This window comes from Capricornis sumatraensis, chromosome 8 (genome assembly GCF_032405125.1).
Source record: "Capricornis sumatraensis isolate serow.1 chromosome 8, serow.2, whole genome shotgun sequence".
Taxonomy (NCBI): domain Eukaryota; kingdom Metazoa; phylum Chordata; class Mammalia; order Artiodactyla; family Bovidae; genus Capricornis; species Capricornis sumatraensis.
In genome coordinates, this window is record NC_091076.1 from 72495132 (window position 1) to 72515877 (window position 20746).

Genomic DNA, 20746 nt, shown 5'->3' on the forward strand with positions numbered 1-20746 from the left:
TCTAGAGTCCTTATAATTTATTGAGTTTTATAGTGATTTACAGAATGGTATGGTACAGCACCTAAATTGACAGCATATTTTGGAACAAAGTGTTCTGTTATTATTTTTACTGTTAATTCACATTTAATGTGAATCATGGTCCTAAAAGCATCAAAATGTGTTCATAGTATCTTCCAGAGAGAACAGCACCATTGTACAGCGTGGGTCTTGTCCAATTTATAGTTAAGAGGAATAGTCCTTTATAGTCACTGTGGTATCCTGAGTATACGTGATTCTTAGGTAATGCGGTTAGTCTGTAGCAACTTTCTGAAAATATGTGAACACAGGTTCTTGAAGAAGATACCTGGCCAGACCCGGTTTCCTTTACCCTTTGAAGTCTTCTTTATAGCTGTTGCTTCTGTTGTTAAATAGTCCTCCATGAATGGGAGCTGGCCTGATATCATGAGCTAGGAAAATAGTTCGAAGAGAGTATTAGGAAATTCCATGCCACAGCTGGCTTTCTTCTCTGGAATGTCTTTAATAATACCATTTAGCACTCCTGTCTCAGGGCACCATTGTGCATTGATGACTCCATGAAAACACTAAGAAGAGACACTGAGCTTAGGTGCCTTAGCCCCAGCACAGGTCAATGAGGATGTGTTGTGCTCCCCAAACAAATCCCACTTACATATGTAGACACACTGTCCCACAGACATTCCCAAGCAGAAACCAAGGCTAACTAAGGGACTGGTCCCAAGAAAAATTTGGTTGCATGGTCTTAAATGTGTCTTTCAGAGTCTGGTATTTTGAAACCATCCATTCCGGTGTTTCTCAACTGCTGTGTTGTGATGCATCAATTCATTAGTTTCAAAGTGTGACTTCCCTCAAAACATTTTCACCAGGCCTGTGTTCAGTAGGGGCTTTTGGTAGTGGAACTTGACTTCAGCTTTTTGGAAGACCAGGCCCCACCCCTACCCCCAACTCTATCAGTTCAGTTCAGTTCAGTCGCTCAGTCATGTCCAGCTCTTTGCGACCCCATGAATCGCAGCACGCCAGGCCTCCCTGTCCATCACCAACTCGAGTTCAAACTCAAGTCCATTGAGTCGGTGATGCCATCCAGCCATCTCATCCTGTGTCATCCCCTTCTCCTCCTGCCTTCAAACCCTCCCGGCATCAGAGTCTTTTCCAATGAGTTAACTCTTCGCATGAGGTGGCCAAAGTACTGGAGTTTCAGCTTTAGCATCATTCCTTCCAAAGAACACCCAGGGCTGATCATCTCTAGAATGGACTGGTTGGATCTCCTTGCAGTCCAAGGGACTCTCAAGAGTCTTCTCCAACACCAGAGTTCAAAAGCATCAATTCTTCGGCACTCAGCTTTCTTCACAGTCCATCTCTCACATCCATACATGACCACTGGAAAAACCATAGCTTTGACTAGACGGACCTTTGTTGGCAAAGTAATGTCTCTGCTTTTCAATATGCTGTCTAGGTTGGTCATAACTTTCCTTCCAAGGAGTAAGCGTCTTTTAATTTCATGGCTGCAATCACCATCTGCAGTGATTTTGGAGCCCCCAAAAATAAAGTCTGACACTGTTTCCACTGTTTCCCCATCTATTTGCCATGAAGTGATGGGACCAGATGCCATGATCTTTGTTTTCTGAATGTTGAGCTTTAAGCCAATTTTTTCACTCTCCACTTTCACTTTCATCAAGAGGCTTTGGGTTAATAGTGAATCAACAGCCCCTGGAGAGACAAGGGGCCTCAGACTCCTTTCCTTCCTTCTCCCCCTCCCTTTCCCAGCGACTGAACCTCAGGAGAATGGTCTCACTGACCTCAAGTCAGAGCGTGATTCTGCCCCAGCTCCTCTGCTTCTGCTGAATATCTATATATGCTCTGGGGAAAAGGAAGGCTGGGAACTCAATCCTACAGAAAGCCAGTGTCGCCAGAACTTTCCCCTCAAGGAGAGATCCTTTTCATACATTTTGGATACCTCCCCCCAGGACTCTCACTTTTTATCAGACAGACACCATTCATCAGTTGTGCAACAGCAGTCACTATCATGCAGTTAAAGTGATTTATTGAGGTCTCAGCTACGGTGGTTGTTACAGCCTCAGGATATTTCAGCCCTCAAAAGGTCTTTAAAGTGCCTCCTTCCCTACTAGAGCTGCCCTGCTACTCTGTCCTCCCTAACCAGCTTCATTTTTCTTTAGTTCTTCCACTTTGGCAATGTAGATCCTCATGGCATCCATCTTGGACATCCCTTTATTTTCATTCCATGCCTCCCACTTGGCCTTGGCTTTCAGGTCGGTGGCAGGTGGGGCCGGGATGTTGCAGTCGCCCTGGGTGGCCTGTTTGTAATAGCTGTACACCAACAATTTCTCCTGATCGCTCACCGGCCCCTTCAATTGCTTGATGGCAGCGCAGGCCATCTCAAACTCCACTTGGCACATTGGGGGTGCTGAGGCTGGGCCCTTCTGTCCTTTCTAAGTGGTGTCCGGCACTAGAAGCTGGAGGATGGAGAGTTAGAAACATTCGAGGCTGGTGATTAAGCCCGGGAAGGAGGGAAAGGGAGACAAGACAATGTGTGGGAAAGACAGAGGATATACATGGGTTATCTTACAGTACAGATTACAAACGAGCCCCTTGGATTAGATCTCCCACACAGGCATTCTGGCTCGCACCGTGCATTTTCTGTGAAGGACAACCGTTAACATTTCAAAGGTGTTTGTGATGCCAGAAAATAATGGAGCAACTGCTGCTGTCAGAAGGAAGAATGCTGAGGACCACGCGTGTTGGAGTCGGACAGGAGCCCCGCTGCGGGGGAGGAAGGCTCTCAGGGAGTGGTGTGTCCATGCAGGTTAGTGGGCAGCCTGGGGAGGGATATTTAGTGAGAGTGAACAGTGGCGGGGCTCGCATTACAGGATGTTGAAGAATGCGAGGCCAAGGACAGAGCTAACGGGAAGGACCAACTGGAACCCAGGAAACGGGGGTTGTCCCGACTCCTGGCCGCGCGAGGCGGGGACTGGGGGTGGGCGGTCCCTTGGGGGCGGGGCCCGGGGAGAGGAAGGGGCGGAGCACGGGTACCTGCCTGTTCGTTGGTGGGAGGACTCCGGCCGATAGAGGGTGCTGTGGGCCTGGCGGTCCTAACGCCGCCGGCGGTTACGTGGGACCGCGCGTGCGCGCGGGGCGGCGGAGGCCGGGTCTGTACCGCCCGGAGCCCGAGGTGAGACTGCGGGCTGTGGCCGAGGCCCGGCCTATCGTCCCGCCCCCCGGGGCCGCCCATTGTGCCGTGACGCTTACGTCGCCCTCAGCGCGGAGAGGGAGGGGCGGCCCGCGCCGCCGCCGGAGTCGCCGCCATGGACCTAGGTGGGTGTTCGGCTTCCCAGGCCCGGACCAACGTGGGCCGCGGTCCCACAACCAGGCAGTGCTGAGCGGGCCTGGGCTCAGGGAGGCCTCCGGGCCGGGGAGGGAGTTGGGAAGGCGAGGGTGTCCTGGAGACCGGGGGTCGGGAGGCCGGGCTCTAGCCCACCGCTCCTCCGCCCGCCACTAGCCAGCTCCGGGGCCCAGCGGATGAGAAGTTTGCGTTCCCGAGAGTTGTCAGGTTCGGGCACGTGCTTTGGAAAAGGCCGGGCTCCGGGAGCGCATGGGAGAATCCGCTTGGATCCATGACAGTCTCATTCATGAACGTCTGCTGAGTTCTTGAGCAATTGTCTGACTCTTGAGGTGCTCGTGGATAGAAGGAGATGATACCATATCCGTTTCACAGAGTTTGGGCAACTTTTCACTGAGGTCACATGTGTACAGAGTCGAGCCTGGAGCCTTTGCGCAGGACTAGCTTTCTTCAGACCAGCAGTTGGCGCCGGTTGCAGCAGCCGAGGTGGCACGTGCCTCTTGAATACTCAGAGGCCAGGTTTGGGAGAAGGGAGTGGGGAGCTGGTATAAATTTGCAGCTCCTTGCCCAGCGCCACCCCCACCCCCCCTCCCGCCAGAGGTGCTCTTAAGGGCCTGAGACCTGGAGGCTGTCCTGGAAGAGCTGGGGTGAGGCTTCCTAAGGTATGCTAGTAATAGGAGGCTGTAGAGGAATGTTCTGGACCCTGCTCCCAGCCAGCTCCTCCATGGTGGGAGGGTAGAGTTGAAAGAGTTTGGAGCCTGCAGCTGCGGCGATCTCTCTCCCAGCCCCACCACTTTGGAGTTTCGACATCCTGAGCAAATTGCTTCTGAGTCTTAACGTTCCCATATCTGAAACAGGAAAGATCCTCAAAAGGTCGATGTGACCATCAAAAGAGGTCTTATATGCATACCAACCAGCACAGTGCCTGGTACAGAGTATACTTGATCAACATAAGGAGTGGGCACTCACAAGCACCAGTTAACCATAAGTGATAAAACATTTGGGATTTGTTCAGCTATTAACTGTTTCTGGGACTTACTCCTTCAAGTAACACAAATGTCTCTGGAAGGTGAGTTTCCAGTTCCAAACATCTCAACTGAGCGGATAGTGAATAAAATTGAATTTACAGAGTCAGAAGGGAGCCTATTTGGGGCCCTGGCAGAGCAGCCTGAGCCAGAAAGAAGGCCCAGAACCCCCAGGGAGGCTCCTCAGCAGCCCAGCTCTTCCTGAGAGTCTGCCTCCGCCACTGCACAGCCAGGTGGAATGCCCTCAGAAACAGTGGATTGGAGCAGAAAACAGTGGATTTACGCTTGTAGTGGGAAGGGCAGGGTAGAACCCTGGCTCATGAAGATGGAGAAGCTGTGTCCTTGGGGGCACGAGGTACTGGCCCTGAGAAAGAGGGGAGAAATCAGGAATATTAAAGAGTTTGTACAGTGATTTACTTTCTCAGCCAAAGGAAACACACCTTCGAGAGCTCTGTGCCATGTTTCTGAGCTGGAGGAAGGCAAAGAATAGGGGTAAGATTCTAGTTCTGCCAACGGTGGAAAGGTTTGGGGGAACCGGCGTTCAAGCACCTAGTCAGGACTTTTTTTTGTTTTTTTTTTTTTGGTTGCACCCAGTCTTGGTTGTGACATGGGAGATCTTTTAGCTGTGGCATGTGGGATCCAGTTGCCTGACCAGGAATTGAACCCTGCCTGGGCCTCTGTATTGGGAGCCTGAGGTTGTAACCATTGGGCCACCAGGGACGTCTCAGGCTCTTTGTCCTGACTCTTACTGTGGTTCAGTTGCTCAGTCATGTCAGACTCATTGTAGCTATATCTTATTTAACCCTTAGCAGCCCTGAGAGATAGGTTTGGGAGCCAACAATGGGCACAGACCCAATGCCAAGGGCTTGACTAATATATACTGTTAATATTTGACCCTGACAGTCATAATGTGCAGTCTGTATTATGCCCACCTATGCAGAAGGGAAGCTCAAAGAAGTAATCTGTCCAAGATGCTGCTGCTTTTGAGTGGCTGAGCTAGGATTTAATATATGTCTGTCTAAACATCCCCTTCCTTGCTAAGTCTATGTTGACTCATGGCTCACTGAAGGAAGGACTCTTCTGAATCAAGTGCAATCTTTTTTATCTATTTTCTTCTTGGTTTCTAACAAAAGAAACCAGGACCCTTAGCGGCTTATTCTCTTTGATGGAAAAAGTTGTAGGAATTGAATTGTTTCCTTAAAAGGCAGACCGTTTGAAATCCATTTGCAAGACAAGATTTTTAGAGAAAAGTAGGGAGGCAGGACTTGTCTGAGTGCTGCTGTACCCACAGCCCTGGTCCAGGCCCCTCCTAGTCTATATTGTTAGTAAGAAGCTCAGTGCTGTGTCCTGCAGTACGTACTTGGTGGCTGCTGTAGTTTGGTCCCGTCCTTGTGTTTTCTTTCTCTCTCTCAGCAGTTCCTCCCCAAAGCCTCTGTTGGTCCATCCTTTGCTGGAGGGCCTCACCTCCAGGCAGACTCTTTTGAGCTGCATTTCAAGACTGACTTTCCAGCCCTCTGTTTCCATTCAGTCAGTTCAGTCTCTTTGCGACCCCATGAATCGCAGCACGCCAGGCCTCCCTGTCCATCACCAACTCCCGGAGTTTACCCAAACTCAAGTTCATTGAGTCTGTGATGTCATCCAGCCATCTCATCCTCTGTCGTCCCCTTCTCCTCCTGCCCCTAATCCCTCCCAGCATCAGAGTATTTTCCAATGAGTCAACTCTTCGCATGAGATAACCAAAGTATTGGAGTCTCAGCTTCAACATCAGTCCTTCCAATGAACACCCAGGGCTGATCTTTAGAATGGACTGGTTGGATCTCCTTGCAGTCCAGGGGACTCTCAAGAGTCTTCTCCAACACCACAGTTCAAAACCATCAATTCTTTGGCGCTCAGCTTTCTTCACAGTCCAACTCTCACATCCATACATGACCACTGGAAAAACCATAGCCTTGACTAGACGGACCAGAGGACATCTCTACTTTAATGTTCTACCTTCAAACTCCAAATGACCAAAACTGATCAGTGTTCCCTCCCAGCCCATTTCTTGTGCTTCCTGTGTCCAGTGGTGCCTGTTGTCTTCCCAGTTGCAGGCTAGAGAGCTTTGTTGTTATTTAATTGCTAAGTTATGTCCAAATCTTGTGACACCTCCTGGACTGTAAGCCTGCCAGGTTTCTCTGCCCATGGGATTTCCCAGGCAAAAATACTGGAGTGGGTTCCCATTTCCTTCTGTGCCTGACTGAGGGATTGAACCCAAGTCTCTTGCATTAACGGGCAGATTCTTTACCACTGAGCCACCAGGGAAGCCCCTAGAGAGCTGGGAGTCCTTTTGGTTCCTCAGGTAAATCCTTTGACTCCAGCTCTGCAGCGGCTCCTGGAGCTACCCTCTTTTCCCCGCTCCTACCGATCTCACTCAGAACCCTTATTTTCTGTACCCCTAATCATGACAGCCCAGCAACCAACTGCTGTCTCTCTCTCTAACCTCTGCTTACTGTTCTGGAAATTTTTTCACCACGTTGTATCTTTGCAGGACCTTTGAATATCTGTGAGGAAATGACTATCTTGCACGGGGGCTTCTTGCTGGCCGAGCAGCTGTTCCGCCCCAAAGCACTGGCTGAAATGACCAAGTCTGACTGGGAGCACGTTGGGCGGCCCATTGTGGAGGCTCTGAGGGAGATCTCCTCCGCCACAGCCTGCTCCCAGCCCTTCGCCTGGAAGAAGAAAGCCCTGATTATCATCTGGGCCAAGGTGCTACAGCCCTGCCCCATCACCCCTTCCGACATGGAAAACCGCTGGCAGGAAGATGTATTCTTCTCTGTGGGCAACATGATCCCCACCATCAATCACACGGTCCTCTTTGAGCTGCTCAAGTCGCTGGAGGCCTCTGGACTCTTTATCCAGCTCCTGATGGCCCTGCCCACCACTCTCTGCCGTGCGGAACTAGAGCGCTTTTTGGAGCACATGACCGTCGACACTTCTTCCAAGGACGTGGCCTTCTTCCTAGACGTCTGGTGGGAAATGATGAAGCACAAGGGCAATCAGCAGGACCCCCTGCTTTCCCAGTTCCAGACAATGGCCCACAAGTACCTGTCCTCCTCCGATGACTTCTCCCACCCCCCAAAGAGGTTCAAGTCCGATCCAGATGTGTGTCCAACCATGCCCCTGCTGGCCATGCTGCTCACGGGGCTGAAACAAATCCAGGACAGGATCCTATGTCCTGGGATGAAGTGCTGCGCCTTAGCCAACTTGGCTGACATGCTGACCGTGTTTGCGCTGATGGAGGAGGACCCCCAGGAAGTGTCCGCGACCGTGTACCTGGACAAGCTGGCCACGGTGATCTCTGTGTGGAACTCAGACACCCAGAACCCATATCACCAGCAGGCACTGGCAGAGAAGGTGAAGGAGGCGGAGCGGGACATCAGCCTGACCTCCCTGGCCAGGCTGCCGAGGGAGACCATCTTCGTGGGCTTTGAGTTCCTGCGCAGCCTGCTGCAGGAGTGGGGGGAGGAGCTGCAGGCCTTGCTCAACAGCAGCCAGGGGACCAGCTACGACAGCTTCCGGCTCTGCGACAGCCTGACCTCCTTCAGCCAGAACCTGAAGCTCTACCTGGATACCACCAGCCTGGCCAAGGAGGAGAGGCAGGTGGTCTCCGAGCTGGCAGAGTGCGTGGGGGACTTCCTGAGGAAGACGAACAGGGTGGTGAGGAGCACGGGCGGCGGGCAGGACATCACCGCCTCCATCGCCATGGCTGTCATCGCGCAGAAGATGGACCGCCACGTGGAGATGTGCTCCATCTTCGCCTCCGAGAGGAGGTGGGCCTTCTCAGACGAGTGGCTGTCCTGCCTGCTCGACAACCGGGCTCTCTTCCAAGAGCCGGGCCTGGTGTTAAAGCTACTGGAGACGGTGATGGAAGTCGGCACGATAGATAGGGCCGTCTCCAAACCTCAGATCAAACAGGTGGTCGACTTGATCCTGGAGTGTTACACACACCTCTCGCTGCCAGATAAAAATAAAGTCCTCTCGGGGGTCCTGCGCTCTTGGGGGCGCAAGGGCCTCTCTGAGAAATTGTTAGCTCACTTGGAGGGCTTTCATCAGGACCTCAACACGACTTTCAACCAGCTCACACAGAGCACCTCTGAACAGGGCTTGGCTAAGGCTGTTGCTTCCGTGGCCCGCCTGGTCATCCTGCACCCGGAGATCACGGTGAAGAAGGTGTGCAGCATGGCTGTGGTCAACCTCGGCACCCACAAGTTCCTGGCTCAGATTCTCACTGCCTTCCCCGCCCTCCGGTTCACGGAAGAGCAGGGGCCAGGCCACTCCACCACATTCGTGGTGTCCTGCCTCAAAGAGACGGTCTGGACCAAACTCTCGACACCCCGGGAGGAGAAGCAGTTTCTGGAGCTCCTGAGCTGCCTGGTGAGTCCTATAAAGCCCCAAGGGATTCCAGTCGCTGCTCTGCTCGAGCCGGATGAGGTACTAAAGGAGTTTGTCCTGCCTTTCTTGATGCTGGAGGTCAAAGAGGTGGACCTCAGTCTGAGGATCTTCGTCCAGACTCTGGAAGGGAGCACAAACCTGGAGGAATACTGGCTGCAGTCCTGCTCTCCGTTCCCGCTCATCTTCAGCCTGTGCCAGCTCCTTGATGGCTTCAGCAAATACTGGCAGCTCCCCAAGGAGAAGCGCTGTCTCCCCCTGGACGGAAAGGACCTGGCCATCCACATCCTGGAGCTCCTCTGTGAGGTCGTCTCAGCTAATGCCGACACCTTCTCCCCGGACACCTGGGTCAAGTCCCTGTCCTGGCTCCACCGGAAGCTGGAGCAACTAGATTGGACTGTGGGCCTGAGACTGAAGAGCTTCTTTGAGGGCCACTTCAAGTGTGAGGTGCCAGCCACGCTCTTTGAGATCTGTACGCTTTCTGAGGATGAGTGGACCTCCCAGGCCCACCCCGGGTATGGGCCCGGCACGGGCCTCCTAGCCTGGATGGAGTGCTCCTCCATCTCCAGCAGCATCTCCGAGCAGATGCTCGCCCTCCTGGTGGTGGATGTGGGCAACCCTGAGGAGGTCAGGTTGTTCAGCAAGGGCTTCCTGGTGGCCCTGGTGCAGGTCATGCCATGGTGCAGCCCCCAGGAATGGCACTGCCTTCACCAGCTGATCCGGAGACTGTTGGAGAAGCAACTCCTGCATGTCCCTTACAGCCTGGAGTATATACAGTTCGTTCCTCTGCTCAACCTGAAGCCCTTTGCCCAGGAGCTCCAGCTCTCTGTACTCTTGCTTAGAGCTTTTCAGTTTCTCTGTAGCCAGAGCTGCCGTAACTGGCTCCCCGTGGAGGGCTGGAGCCATGTGGTCAAGCTCCTCTGCAACAGTCTGACCAATCTCCTGGATTCCGTTCGGTTGATACAGTCGGTTGGCCCTTGGGCTCAAGGACAAGAGCAGGACCTGACCCAGGAAACCCTGTTTTTCTATACCCAGGTGTTCTGTCATGTTCTGCACATCATGGCCATGGTCCACCAGGAGGTCTGTGAACCTCTCTATGTCTTGGCCTTGGAGATCCTCACCTGCTACGAAACCCTGAGCAAGACCAACCCTTCCATCAGCTCCTTGCTCCAGAAAGCAAATGAGCAGCGCTTCTTAAAGTCCATTGCCGAGAACATCAGCCCCGAGGAGCGGCGCCAAACCCTCCTGCAGAAGATCAGCAACTTCTGACCTCCGTGGGTCAGAAAACAACCGGGCCTCCACTTGGTGGGCTCGATGGGGACTGGAGCAGAGAAGCAGAAACTTTTCAGTCATGTGGAATTGTACACAAGCCCCCAAATAAGACAATAACAGTGTAAAAAAAATAGTTTCTTAGGTATTTGTAACAAACAGGTTATAATAAAATTCTCTTTTGAGTTTCACCTTGCCTCTTTTGAGTCTTTCTCTTCAGTGGTCTTGGCTCCTCAGTACACTCTGAAACTGGGCTCAGCTTGACCTGATCTCTTAGCTAGGGGGAACATGTTCATCATTGGACTTCTCCCAAGAAATAAGTCTAAAGGTGAAACACTCAGGTAGACAGATTACAAGGCACATGGGTTCTTTTGCACTGAAACTCTTCAGACACACTTTGTGGTGTCTTGGAAAGGGCAGGAACTAGGAAAAGGACTCTTTTTCTGCTACCAGTTGGCCAAGTGATTTGTGTGCCCACAAGGCCTGTAGCCACTGTAAAAGGAGGAGGTTGGGCCAAGAACATTAGATGTTGGGGGGTAGGTCAGTGACCTCAGGAAAATGGGTGTCCTGAGTTAAGAACTTCTGCCCCCCATGTTAACTCCATCTGTTCACTGGATCCCAGAGGGGCTGTACTGAAACTGGTAAACACAGCAGAGACGTGTTCAAAGGATGGGTGTGATTATCTTCTGCCTAGGATGGGTTGTCATGGTTTTGAAAAACGTGGGAGCAGATGGTGTGTGAGGAGGCATGAAAAGGTGAATTTAAGGTTGTCCAGGATGTATTTCAGAACTCGGGGGACTGGTGAGGTGTTTACTTGGGAGGCAAGGAGGGACAGATCCATACTCCTCATCATAGTGAGGCAGTATTCGGGTTCCCTCCCACGCCTTTAGGTTCAGGTTCAGGTTAGTGGGCTGGCTCTGTCTGTGGCCTACAATCGGGTTTCCACCCTCCTGACTCCTAGTAGGGATTCACCTAGGAAGAGAAGAAAGGGCCTAAAGTTATGTGACCACTGGCCGTGAAGCCTAGAACTGTTGGCACCATGAATTACAGAAACACTTTAGAGTGAGGTATGAGCGAGGCCCTCCTAGAGGGTGAAAGCGTTCACACATCCCCTTTTCCCGCAACAGCCCACCTCTGCCAGTTATATGAATAAGAACACAGACCAGAAACACAGACACATAGTCACTGGAAGTTGGCATGAATGTATTTCACAAATGAGAATTAAGTTGGAAAATATTAGTGCAATTTAATCACCACAGGGGTGATTAATAAAGATACTGACAGTAAACAAGACAGTAAAAAAATTACAGCTTGTTTTTTAAACGGCACCCATTAAAGACTGAAATAGTCAAAATTTGAGACACTGTCACACATTCAGTACTTTAAAAAGTTCACAGACAACAATGAATTAAAAGGCACTTTTAAAAAAAATCTAGTTTTTCACTGCCACTTGGGAAGAAATTCCACGGTAGCAGTTTCTAAAATCCTTTCTTATTGTTAAGGAATAATTAGTGTTGGCACCAGAGGATGCTATTTGCAAATGGTAGGTAGGAGTCAGTCCACAAAACATATTTGGGCCAGGGCTGTCTTGCACTCTTGCTCTCCAGCCTTCTGTGGCTAAATGGTGGTAACTCAGAGAGGAACAGGCTTTGGACCACAAGCTCTGGCTTATCAGGAGGCCGTCTAGATGAGACATCTCACGGTTTGGAATACTGAGGTCCATCCTACTCCATAGGAAAAGGAGTGTCAAAGAGTGGGGTCACCCAGTGAATAGCTCAGCAGCTGTCATTTTGTGTTACCCCTGTAGTTTGTAACAAGAGCATCCTGTATGTGTGGATATGGGGGAAGCTGGGCTTGAGGGTACTTAAAAAGAGAACAGTATCTTACCTGTTGACAACAAGCTCATAAGTTTGACATTGGTCTTTCCAAGTCAGCCTGCAGAGGTGCTGACCACGGGCCTGCCTACCTACTCAGGTGCTTCAGGCTCCCATCCTTGCCTCCTACTGCACCCCGCCAGAGAGACTTCTGATTGGAAGTCAGTAGACAGGATTTTATGTTGGCACATGGATGAGAGAATGAGGCAAAGGACCAACAGGTTATTTAGTAAACAATAAAAAAAAACTACCTACCCACAGTGATTTTCCCAGGCCAGCATTACAAAAAATTATGTAAAGAACCAAGTCATCACTTGCTTCTGCTGGCCCAGCGTGTAGATACTGCCCTGAGTGGTTGGAAAGGTGGGGAGCCACCAATGTTAGGACCAGGCAGGTGCCCGGCTGCTTAGCACCTTGGTACCCCTTTCTCCACACCCCCTGTTTCTACCTCCCAGAGCCCTGGAGGTAAGACCCAAGGAAGGATCCTTGGGCTTTGCATTAAAACCACCTCGCTGCCAGTGGAGCTCTGACAGGATCCAACAGTTGTTGCTAAGGGAAAAAGTGCTTTTGCAAAAGGGGCAGGTTAGAAGAGGGAGGTGATAGTGAATATCCTTTAGAAAAACTCAAATCCATCTGCTGAACAATACCCAAAAGGCTGAGGCCACCCAAGACACAATTTGCAATTTGGTCCAGGGAATACCGAGTAGGCGGCCTCACTGCCTGACTCATGGGAGCCATCAACTGTCCTTTTCGGCTGGAGGAACATCAAAGAGCCGGGCTGCCTTTTTGCACAGCAGAGAGAACCAGTAGATCTGTGGCGCGATGAGGAAGGCATTGGCCACATTGCAGTGGAGAGGAATGTGGAAGGGCACTCGGAGCAGGCTCAGTCCCTGCTGCCGGCCGTAGGACCAGTACATGAAAGGGAAGAGGAGGATCCGACACAAGAAGAAAGTGGTCAGCGTGAGGATTCCGTTCACCTTGTACAGCAGCGTGTGCTGCTGCTTTAGCTGCAAAAGAAGAGGGAAGGAGAGAGCAAGGTCACCTTCGGGTTGTGACTAGCCTGAGTCCCACAGTGTTCACGTCAAGCGTCTCCTTTTCCGACACTTGTAGAAAACATGATTAAGCACTGCTGTACTGATAGATGCATACAGTCCCGTATTTTTTCCAGCAGTGATATGAAAGCCACCCAGCTGACAGGAGCCCAGAAACAGCAGATTCGAAAATCTGTGGACTTCCCTGGTGGTCCGGGGGTTAAGAATCCGCCGGCCAGTGCAGGGGACACTGACTCAATCCCTGGTCTGGGAAGATTCCACATGCCTCAGGGCAACTAAGCCCGAGCGCCACAACTACTGAGTTCTCACACCACAACAAGAGAAGCGACAATGAGAAGCCCCCACACAAGGATGAGTAGCCCCCAACCACTGCAACTAGAGGTAAAAAACTCGAGAGCACCAGGGAAGACCCAGTGCAACCAAATATAATTTTAAAAACATTTATGACCAGGAAAAATTATATATAAAGTGAAAGTCACTCAGTCATGTCCGACTGTACAATTCCATGGACTGTAGGCCACCAGGCTCCTCTGTCCGTGAAATTCTCCAGGCAAGAATGCTGGAGTGAGTAGCCATTTTCTTCTCCAGAGGATCTTCCCCACCCAGGGATTAAACCTGGATCTCCTGGATTGCAGGAAGATTCTTTACTGTCTGAGCCACCATAAAGAACTGGATCAAATGTGAAATCAAACGTACAATCTCACCCCCACTGGCTTCGAAGACCAACTGACATTTAAGTCTGTTCAAGGGTCTCCTACCCTACTATTCGTAGCACTAAAGGGATTTCTCCAACCACCCCTACCCCTAATCTCCAAGGAAAAGCAGAGTCGGTTCCCTTGGCAGTATTTCTGCCACCCCACCCATACATGCCTGGATCAGAATTCTGCCCAGCGATACAAATGGAGTGCTCAGTTCTGCTGTGAAGATGCAGCCGACAAAGAAGTCTCCAAGTTCTCCCCTGAGCTTCTGCAGAGGGAACGAGGAAAGGGGAAATAAGTAATGGAGGTTGAGGAACCACCAGAAGGAAGGTTCTTAACTGGGGCTCTTGAAAACGGTAACCCTGAGCAACCATGTGGGGCAGGGGTGGGGGGTGAGGGGAAGTACTCAATGGGCCAGGGCAGACCAGCTCACACTGGGGGGCCTCCATAGTGCCCAGAATCCCCAGGGTCCAGAGGCAACTGCATCACACACCAGGCTTGCTCTGAATTTCAGTGTCAGCCAAGAGACTGCAGCCCACTTTCGGGTGTCCACTTAGTCCTGCCAAGGACACTGAAGCCAGATCAGTTCCATAAAATGGATGCCAGGCCCCATGCTTAATGTTAGGATCCCAATACAGTCAAGAGAGGCTTGTCAACATCACGCCCTCTTGCTTCTCCTCTTATCCTTTCAGGAAAGCAGCACAGTGTACCCCCGAGGGGAGGAATGGAAACTCTCAGAGCCCCACTTTCTTCGTCTACCATAGAGGGCTAACAGTCTCTCTAATTATCACGTCTGATTGCTTGCATGTGTGCTAAGTTGCTTTAGTCGTGTCTGACTGCTTGCAACCCCATGGACTGTAGCCCACCAGGCTCCTCTGCCCATGGGATTCTCCAGGCAAGAATACTGGAGTGAGTTGCCATTTCCTCCTCCAGGGGATCTTCCTGACCCAGGGATTAAATGCTTATCTCCTGTAGCTCCTGTGTTGCAGGCGGATACTTTACCACTGAGCAACCAGGGAACTCATGTCTAATTATTTCTAATAATTTCTAATGACTATTAGAAAGCTGTGAGTTCTTAAATCAAATACCTGTCACCCGGTAGGTCCTCGGGAATGACTCGTTACTCACTCTGCATTCCCATTTCTCTTCCTTGTTGGGTGAGTTTTTTAATGGGGGGAAAAAAGCAGATCGGGGAAGAAATTAAGAGGCTGTTTTGAGAGTCTCTGCTTTTGTGACATCAAAATAATGTATACAGCCCTCTCTGGGCACTATTAGGGCAAATAACTAGTTGATGGAGCAACTCTCATTTCTTTAAACAGTCTTTATGTTGTATTGTATATTGGTTTTTATTTTTTTAAAAAATTATTGTTTTACCATGCCAGGTCTTAGTTGCGGCATGTGGGATCTAGTTCCCTGACCAGGGATCAAACCCAGTCTCCCTGCACTGGGAGTTTGGAGTTTTAGCCACTGGATCACCAGGGAAGTCCTTGGTTTTTATCTTCAATGAACTAATGGCAGAACCTCTGACAAATGCTGGAGAAGCCCTGAGGGCTAGGGGATCACCAGTAAGGAGGACCAGAAGTTTCAGATGCAATACTGCCCTACACTGCGGCAGCAGCTGGCAGGAGGGTGGCGGGTGAGGCAACGAAGGGGAGGAAAAGGGGGAATCTGATGGTCGGGGTGCCCGGTTCAACAAGAGAAACGAGCGACTTGGTGGCTGTCGGGAGACCATTACCTGGGCAATGGGCACAAGGACAAGCAGAATGAACACATGGTGTGTGATCATGAGGCGGTTTTTGCTTAGGAAGTTTCGAAAAATGGTGAGGGAATGTCTGCTGCTCTGGTCCCCGGCTCGATACCATTCACAGAGGTACATGGCGTAGGTGTCATAGATCATGTAGGGAATCAAAAACCAGACATACTCTCGGGCAAGCCAGTGCCTGAAAGAAAGCATATACACGGTCCAGGGAGTAATCACGCGTACCAACTACGAAGGCTTACAGCCAGCCTCCACTTAAACACATTTGCTTTGGCTTTGTACTTCATCAGCTGTCTTGACCCCAGATACTTTACAGTGAAGATGCTGAAACTGACAGGGCGGGTGAACAACTTTCTTTAAATTTACAGGGCAAACTTCTAAGTACCAAAGGCTTAGAAAGCAAGGATCCCCTCAGCACCCTGTGTTTCGGTGACTTGCCGTCACTATTTGCCTACTCATTTGTAATGGGTTTTCTGGTACTGCAATAGAGGCTGACCTTGAGGTAGATACCTCTACTAATGATTCAATCGCCCCACCAAGAAACTGGTTTGGAAGGTGGCCCACATCCCAAATCCAATATTTCCAGTTTAACTCCACTCGTTACTCAGCAGTTGAGTCTCTCTTACATCTGTTTGCAACCCCACTCTAGGGAGTTTCTGGGAAGTAGCCCTGGCCATTTTCTTTATAACTGCACAACTGAACTCAGTGTCACTCACTAAGAAAAATGTGTCTGGAAACGAGCCCAGATCTCAAGGACTACCTTACATCGGACAGATACCCAAAGAGAACCCAGGACAAAAGACAAGTGTTCCCATTTACTTGTCCAAAGGTGTTGAATCAGTATTTGCTAAGTCAAAATGATAGTTTTATCACTGTCCCAGAGCAGATTTGAAGGGAAGTCTCTACATAATTTTGGAAATTTTGGTCCCAAAAGAGCCATTCTACAGAAAATATATGTGAAAAAAAAATTAAAATGGTGTACTATCTGGAGGAGGATTAGACTCACCAAATCAGCTAAGTTTAACAGCGTGTCCACGTGTTAGGTAGATGAAACATTTCACTATTATGTGGCTCAAACTACCCAAACATCAGAATCGCCTGCAGTGCTTGTTCAGGACTTGATACCCCAGAGACGACACATGGTGTGCCAAGGGCCTCACATCTGTGTCTTTCCCTTTGTCCCAGGTGACTTAACCAAAGGAGCCCATCCACTGAACAGGCAACACTGGGAATATATAGGGTGCCATTCACATTCCAGTTCCTGAATCATTCCACACTTACCACAGCAAAACTAAATAATGAGTAAGCTGTAAAACAGGCACACAAGTGATGGCAAATTTAATATTCATGCAGGTAAATTAACAGCCAAGTTCCACTGAGGTAAAAAAAGATGCAATATTTATTCTACTGCCCATCTGTGGTCTCCACCACTTTCTTGAAGCAATCCCAACTGAAACGACTACGAACAGCTACTAGAAGCTCAGCTGAAATGTAACTGACCTCTCCCCTTGAGTGGATCCCAGGGTTTTAAAATTTTGCACACAGTACCAATTCAGTAAGATGAGAAAGTGTGGCTGTCAGAATTCCCCAAAGATTTACTAGCAAGCAGTCTGGATTATAAACTTAGCTACCACTAGCCTGGACCTTAACTACTTCTTTTATTAAATGAAGATAATAATCCTTGTCTTACTTCCCTGATAAAGTCATTGTGAAGATTAGAAAGTCAAAAGTATGAGAGTCCTTTTATTTATTTATTTATTTATTGGCCATACCACCATGGCTTGTGGGATCTTAGTTCCCCAACCAGGGATTGAACATGGGCCCTTGGCAGTGAACGTGTGGAGTCCTAACCACTGGACCTCCAGGAAATTTCTGATGAGAGTCCTTTTATTTTTTAAATTATATTGATTTATTTTTGGCTGTGGTGGGTCCTTAGTGCTGTGCAGGCTTTTCTCCAGCTGCAGTGAGCAGGGGCTGCTCTTTGCAATGGCTCTCTTGTTTCGGAGCACGGGCTCTAGGGCTAGAGGACTTCAGCAGTTGCAACACATGGGCTCAGTAGTTGCAGCTCCTGGGCTCCAGAGCACAGGCTCTACAGTTGTGGTGCATGGGTTCAGCTGCTCCACAGGATGTGGGATCTTCCCAGATCAGGGATTGAACCTGTGTCTCCTGCATTGGCAGGCAGCTTCTTTACCACTGAGCCACTGGTGAGCCCTGAGAGTCCTTTTAAATGTAAAAAGTACTGTCCAAATCTAAGTACTTAGGGAATTCCCTGGTGGTCCTGTGTTTAGGACCCTACGCTGTCACTGCTGGCAGATCACTGACCAGGGAACTAAGATCTAGCAAGCCTCACAGTATGGCCAAAACAAACAAACAAAAGTAAGTGCTTAAATAGAGAAATTGCCTAGAGCTGTGATTCTCAGCCCTATTAAGGATCTGGATCTCTTTTAAGATGATAATGAAAGCCCTGGCCCCACACCACATTCTGCATATAATTTGGGAAGATTCATAGACACCTCCTCCTACCTTCAGACATTCTATATGAAGGCCTAAAGTTCAAGGGCATATGATAGAAAAATATTTGGATGAACAGACTATGAACCCCGAAGGCTTTTCCCCTGCCCCTAGATGATCTAGCTGCCTTTAGAGCATCCTTGTACATCCATGTAAGGTGAAGGTGGTGTCTGTCTCCATTCTGCAAGCAGAGAACGAATCTAAGGCATAAAGTTACACAAAAGAAGGACCCTGAAAGCCAAACTCAGATGCCCAAGCCCCTGAGACACAGGGCTAAAGAACTGAAAGTTAATCGTGTGCCGACCTCCTTTCTGAAATGTGTAGCAGCTTTTTGCAGCTTGCCCAGGAGTGCTGTGGGGCTGCATCTGCCTTTATCTCAGCAAAGGAGGTGCATGTCAAGTTTGACCTGATAGACTAGAGTGAGGGAGCTTGCCGCACCATCAGAACATGCTCAATTAAAATACATATTGAATCCAGCCAAGCAAAAGCTGTTAGCCTTAGATGTATGCAGTCAGTCACTTGACCTGTCTTCTCTCAGCATCTACAGCGTGTTGCCAATAGCTGGTCTTGTCTAAAAAGAGGCAAAAAAAGACAAGCACAAACATCATGATGGCAGGACAAATCCCAAGTAAGATCCAGGCATGGAATTTGCAGGCCACAGTGAGTTAGACGCCCCACTCAGGCTCCCCTGCCATTCCAGTCCCAACAGGTAAAAAGCAGGCCATTTAGCAAGTCACCATGAGAAAGGGATCAGGACAGGCTATTAACTTTCCCCGTACATTTGACAGTCGCTCTTCAATTTATCTGTGAGGAAGAAAGAGTGATTCTGAGAAGACAAATAAAAAGGATGGCTTTAAAAGTGGGGGGTGAGATGGTGGGAACCACCATTGCACAGGTCTAAATACTATACAAAGTAGAGCCAGGTCTTTATATGTTTTACCAGATGCACATTTGCTGCCCAGCCCTGGCCTGAGCTCTAACACACACAGGAGTCAGTTTTCCAAAAGATCCAGAAAACTCTTCATCACCTTAATCTTTCAGAGGAAAGAGGAAAGCGGCATTTGTAAGGAAAGGGATGAGGGGTTTTGTTCCTTTCCTTAGGAGGGCTCTGCTAACCACACTGGACATACCCTGGCTCTGGAGTCCAGAGCAGAACCCCAGGGAGGTCATTTAAAAGCATCAAAAGCCTTACTTTCACTTGTAAGTAATTTTCACATGTATCAATCGCATAAAGAACTTGGGTCGATAGACCACACTGTCCTCTAATACACCTTAAATCAGACTCAAGTCTCTAAATGGCATTCTCCAGCATTTATTTCTAAGCTGGCGATGCTGAAGAAGGTGAGGAGAGGAGGGAACTAATTATGGTGCCCAAGTTTCACCCATTAATCAGCTGTCTGCTGGCTTATGCTGATAAAGAACCAGTGCCTGTGAGCCACTCAACTGTGGAAACCTCGAAAGAGCTCGGCGCTGTGATTTGTGTAGCTTTCAACCGGCATCCGCATCGGATGTTACCTGTCGGTGATCACGTCGCTGCAGGAGCGGATGACGATGATCCCAGACCCGGTGGCCAACACAGCCTGCACTGAAGAAACCAGCCTAACGTGCGGCAGAAAAGAGAAACGGGGTGGGGTGGGGTGGTGAAGAGCGCCCTCAATTCAGTCCCACGGACAGCATGAAGCCAGAACCCTGCAACCTGACTTTCCCCAGGCTCCCGGGGCAGCGAGGGCCGCCACCCCGCTCCCGACCCCTAAAGCCACTGGTAGATGTCGGAGGTCGGGAGATGTTCCTCCTGGTCCTCATCAGCGCGGGCAGCCGACCCCCGCTTCTCGCCACCCCCACCCCTGCCCGGCAACCGCCTCCAGCCACCTCCGTCTTTCTCCTTCCCTCCGGGGCAGGACGCACAGGGTCCTCGGAGCGCTCCGGCCGGCGCCGCGGAGGGGCGAGGACCCGGGAGGCAGCCCCCTCTCTTCCTGTCGCCCCCCTTTTCCGCCCTGGGCTCGGCGCGGGGCGGGCGCGGCCGGGGCGGGTAGCCGGGCGACGGCGCGGGCTCGCCCCGTACCTGGTGCTGATCATCACGCAGTCGTGGTGGGTCCAGGCGGGCCGCGCGCGCCGCAGCCCCCAGGTGCAGACCCCGAAGAGCCCCGGGAAGAAGAGCGAGCCCCAGGCCAGCGGCAGCAGCATGGGTGCTCGGGCTCGGCCGCCTCGCTCGGCGCCCTCGGCGTGACTCGGTCGGCTCCGCGTGCGCGGCTCGGGGACTGACGCGGCCCGGGGACTGGCGCGGCCCGCCCGCCCCTACTTCTACCCTCCGCCCTCCGCTCCCGTCCCGGCCCGCCGCGACTCTGGCCGCCGCCGGGCGATGGCCCGGAGCTCGCGGCGCCACTCCCCGCGTGACCAGGCCGCGGACCGCGATAGGCGCGGGCCGGCCGGGCGGGGCGGGGTCTCGCCGCCGCCGCCCCGGGCCGGAGGCTGCCCCGGATTCCCCGGGCGGCGAGTGGGCGGCGGCGGGAGCTACTGCCCGCCGTGCCCTGAGCGCGCCGATGCTGCGCCCCCGACCCGCGGCGCGCCAGTGGCCGCCGCCCGGCCGAGGCCGTGGGGGCAGCGCCGAGGCTCTCGCGGCTTCTGTTCCGTCACTGCGGACGCCTCCCCCTCCCGCGGGGACCCGCGCAGCCAACCAACCGCCTCGCACCTGCCCTCCCCAGCCCCGGGCCAGGCGGCGGGTGGGGGAGGCCCCGAGAGAGCCAGGTAGCGAAAGGCGCC

General features: G+C 51.3%; 3 protein-coding genes across 4 annotated transcripts; 1 reads left to right on the top strand and 2 right to left on the bottom strand.

Moving 5' to 3' along the window:
• Nucleotides 1–2165: 2165 nt before the first annotated feature.
• Nucleotides 2166–2429, bottom strand: LOC138082646 (diazepam-binding inhibitor-like 5). Its single transcript, XM_068975857.1, has one exon. The coding sequence runs from the start codon at nt 2427–2429 to the stop codon at nt 2166–2168; it is 264 nt and encodes an 87-aa protein (XP_068831958.1).
• Nucleotides 2430–3320: 891 nt separating this feature from the next.
• On the top strand, nt 3321–10212 carry GEMIN4 (gem nuclear organelle associated protein 4). Its single transcript, XM_068977801.1, has 2 exons — nt 3321–3345; nt 6923–10212. Exons 1-2 carry the CDS (start codon nt 3336–3338, stop codon nt 10090–10092), a joined length of 3180 nt encoding a protein of 1059 aa, XP_068833902.1. The 5' UTR covers nt 3321–3335; the 3' UTR covers nt 10093–10212.
• A 1120-nt stretch (nt 10213–11332) lies between these two features.
• Nucleotides 11333–20170, bottom strand: TLCD3A (TLC domain containing 3A). 2 transcript variants are annotated; one of them, XM_068977987.1, is made up of 5 exons: nt 20049–20170; nt 19502–19585; nt 15452–15656; nt 13889–13984; nt 11333–12973 (listed from the first exon to the last, which is right to left on the bottom strand). In XM_068977987.1, exons 1-5 carry the CDS (start codon nt 20168–20170, stop codon nt 12704–12706), a joined length of 777 nt encoding a protein of 258 aa, XP_068834088.1. In that variant the 3' UTR covers nt 11333–12703. The 2 variants fall into 2 exon arrangements, with proteins under 2 accessions (XP_068834088.1, XP_068834090.1); XM_068977989.1 differs by lacking the exon at nt 13889–13984.
• Nucleotides 20171–20746: the final 576 nt, after the last annotated feature.